The sequence below is a fragment of the Lagopus leucura genome, unplaced genomic scaffold (assembly GCF_019238085.1).
Source record: "Lagopus leucura isolate 7727_CA_CO unplaced genomic scaffold, USGS_WTPT01 34607-0_obj-0_obj, whole genome shotgun sequence".
In the NCBI taxonomy this organism is placed as follows: Eukaryota; Metazoa; Chordata; class Aves; order Galliformes; family Phasianidae; genus Lagopus; species Lagopus leucura.
Genome location: NW_024968768.1, coordinates 1 through 1,688, shown reverse-complemented (window position 1 = coordinate 1,688; position 1,688 = coordinate 1). Strand labels below are relative to the sequence as shown.

General features: G+C 62.3%; 1 protein-coding gene across 1 annotated transcript; it reads right to left on the bottom strand.

Annotated features, from left to right (window-relative positions):
- Window positions 1–599: 599 nt before the first annotated feature.
- Window positions 600–1,437, bottom strand: FBXL12 (F-box and leucine rich repeat protein 12; the record flags this gene model as incomplete). The annotated part of the gene is given in 1 exon segment (XM_042894720.1): window positions 600–1,437. A coding segment is annotated over 1 exon segment (838 nt), but the record flags the coding sequence as incomplete, so codon positions are not given.
- Window positions 1,438–1,688: the final 251 nt, after the last annotated feature.

Below are 1,688 nucleotides of genomic sequence, written 5' to 3'. Positions count from 1 at the left end.
TTCGTTTGGTTGAGCTCAATTAAAGCTCCGCAGGCATTAAAGCAGAGGAGCTTTTTATTGAATGCATAACGATATCAGATAGGTTCGGGTCCTCCAGGCGACGTCGCGACGACGACGACACCGCGATGGAGCAACACTTGGGGACCAAAAAAAGAACCCAACCCCCTTCAGACGCCGAAAGGTGAAAGGAAGGAAGAGGTGATGCAACAGCCGGGCTGCGGCGACAGCAACGCGCAGGGCAGATCGCCCCAGCTCTTCCAGGTGGTTTTACAGTGATGCAACCCCAGTCAGGCATTAACTGGAGCTCAGCTGGAGGAAGAGGAGCAGAGAAAGGTTTTGTTTTGGTCCCAAACACACCATCCGTTCCGCCCGCCCTCCCCCTGCTCACTCAGGAGGCAAAATTGGGTGCTCACCATCTTTCCTGACCCGGGGTAGAAGAGCAAATCCAGTTTGCAACCGATCCCACAGCGCGGCTCACGACTGCTGCGGTCCTCCTCCAAACCTCCCCCAAAAAGAGGTGGAAAAGGCCTTTCCCCCATACAGCAGCGCGTGGGGGAGGGATGAAGCGAAGCCCTCGGGCTGCAGCCCTTCACCTGGATTTAAACCTGGGGTCAGGGAGGGGGTGTGAAGCTGCAGCACGGCACACCCGCCCGAATTTCGCCCACGGTTTCATCATCCTCGCACTGAACCCCATCCAACGTGAGGCTCCGCAGCCGGGGCAAAACTCGGCACAAGGCGGCGACGGCGCCGAGGGACAATTTGTTGTCCAGATTGAGGCGAAGCGTCTCCAGGAGCTCCAGGGTCGCTATGGAAGCCAACCCCGAATCCGTCAGGTGGGGAATGGAGGCGATGCCCAGGACGCGGAGCCGTTTCGCGTGGCGGGCGATGAAGCGAAGGGCCGAGTCGCTCAGGACGCAGTGGCGCAGCTCCAGGCGTTCCAACTCCTCCAGGTGTGGAGCTGCCCTCTCCAACCCCGCGTCCGTCAGGCGGTACGTCCCCGAAAGGCTCAGCGCCCTCAGGCGGCCGTGGGAGGAGACGTTGAGGAGGTGGAGGTCGGAGAAAGCGGGGACGTTGTGGAGCTCGAGGCGCTGCAGGCGCGGGGCGGCGGATCCACAGAACCACGGCGAGGGGATTTCGCAGCAACGCAGCTCCAGAGCGATGAGGGAAGGGGGGAGGCTGTCGTAAGGCAGCGTACGGAGGTCGGCTTCGGTGAGGGAGAGGAGTTGGAGGCGAGGGCAGCGCGCGGTCAGGGCGGAGAGCAGAGCTGGGGACAGCAGGCGGCGTCTGGTGGCGGAACGCAGAGCGCCACGGAGCCGCAGGGTGCGGAGGTTGTGGCGCAGGCAGTGCCGAAGTGCGGGCCAGAGAGTCCTGCAGCTGAGCTGGGGGGAGGAAGGAAATGAGGGGGGGAGAGGGGGGAGAGAGAGAAGGAAGGGAGAGGAGGGGGGAGAAAAAGGGAGAGAAGAGGAGGAGGAGGGAGGGAAGGAGGGGTGAGGGAAGGAGAAGGGAGGGAGGGAAGGAGAAGGGAGGGAAGGAGGAGGGAGGGAAGGAGAAGGGAGGGAAGGAGAAGGGAGGGAAGGAGAAGGGAGGGAAGGAGGAGGGAGGGAAGGAGGAGGGGAGAGAGAGAAGGAAGGGAGAGGAGGAGGGAGAAAAAGGGAGAGAAGAGGAGGAGGAGGGAGGGAAGGAGGAGA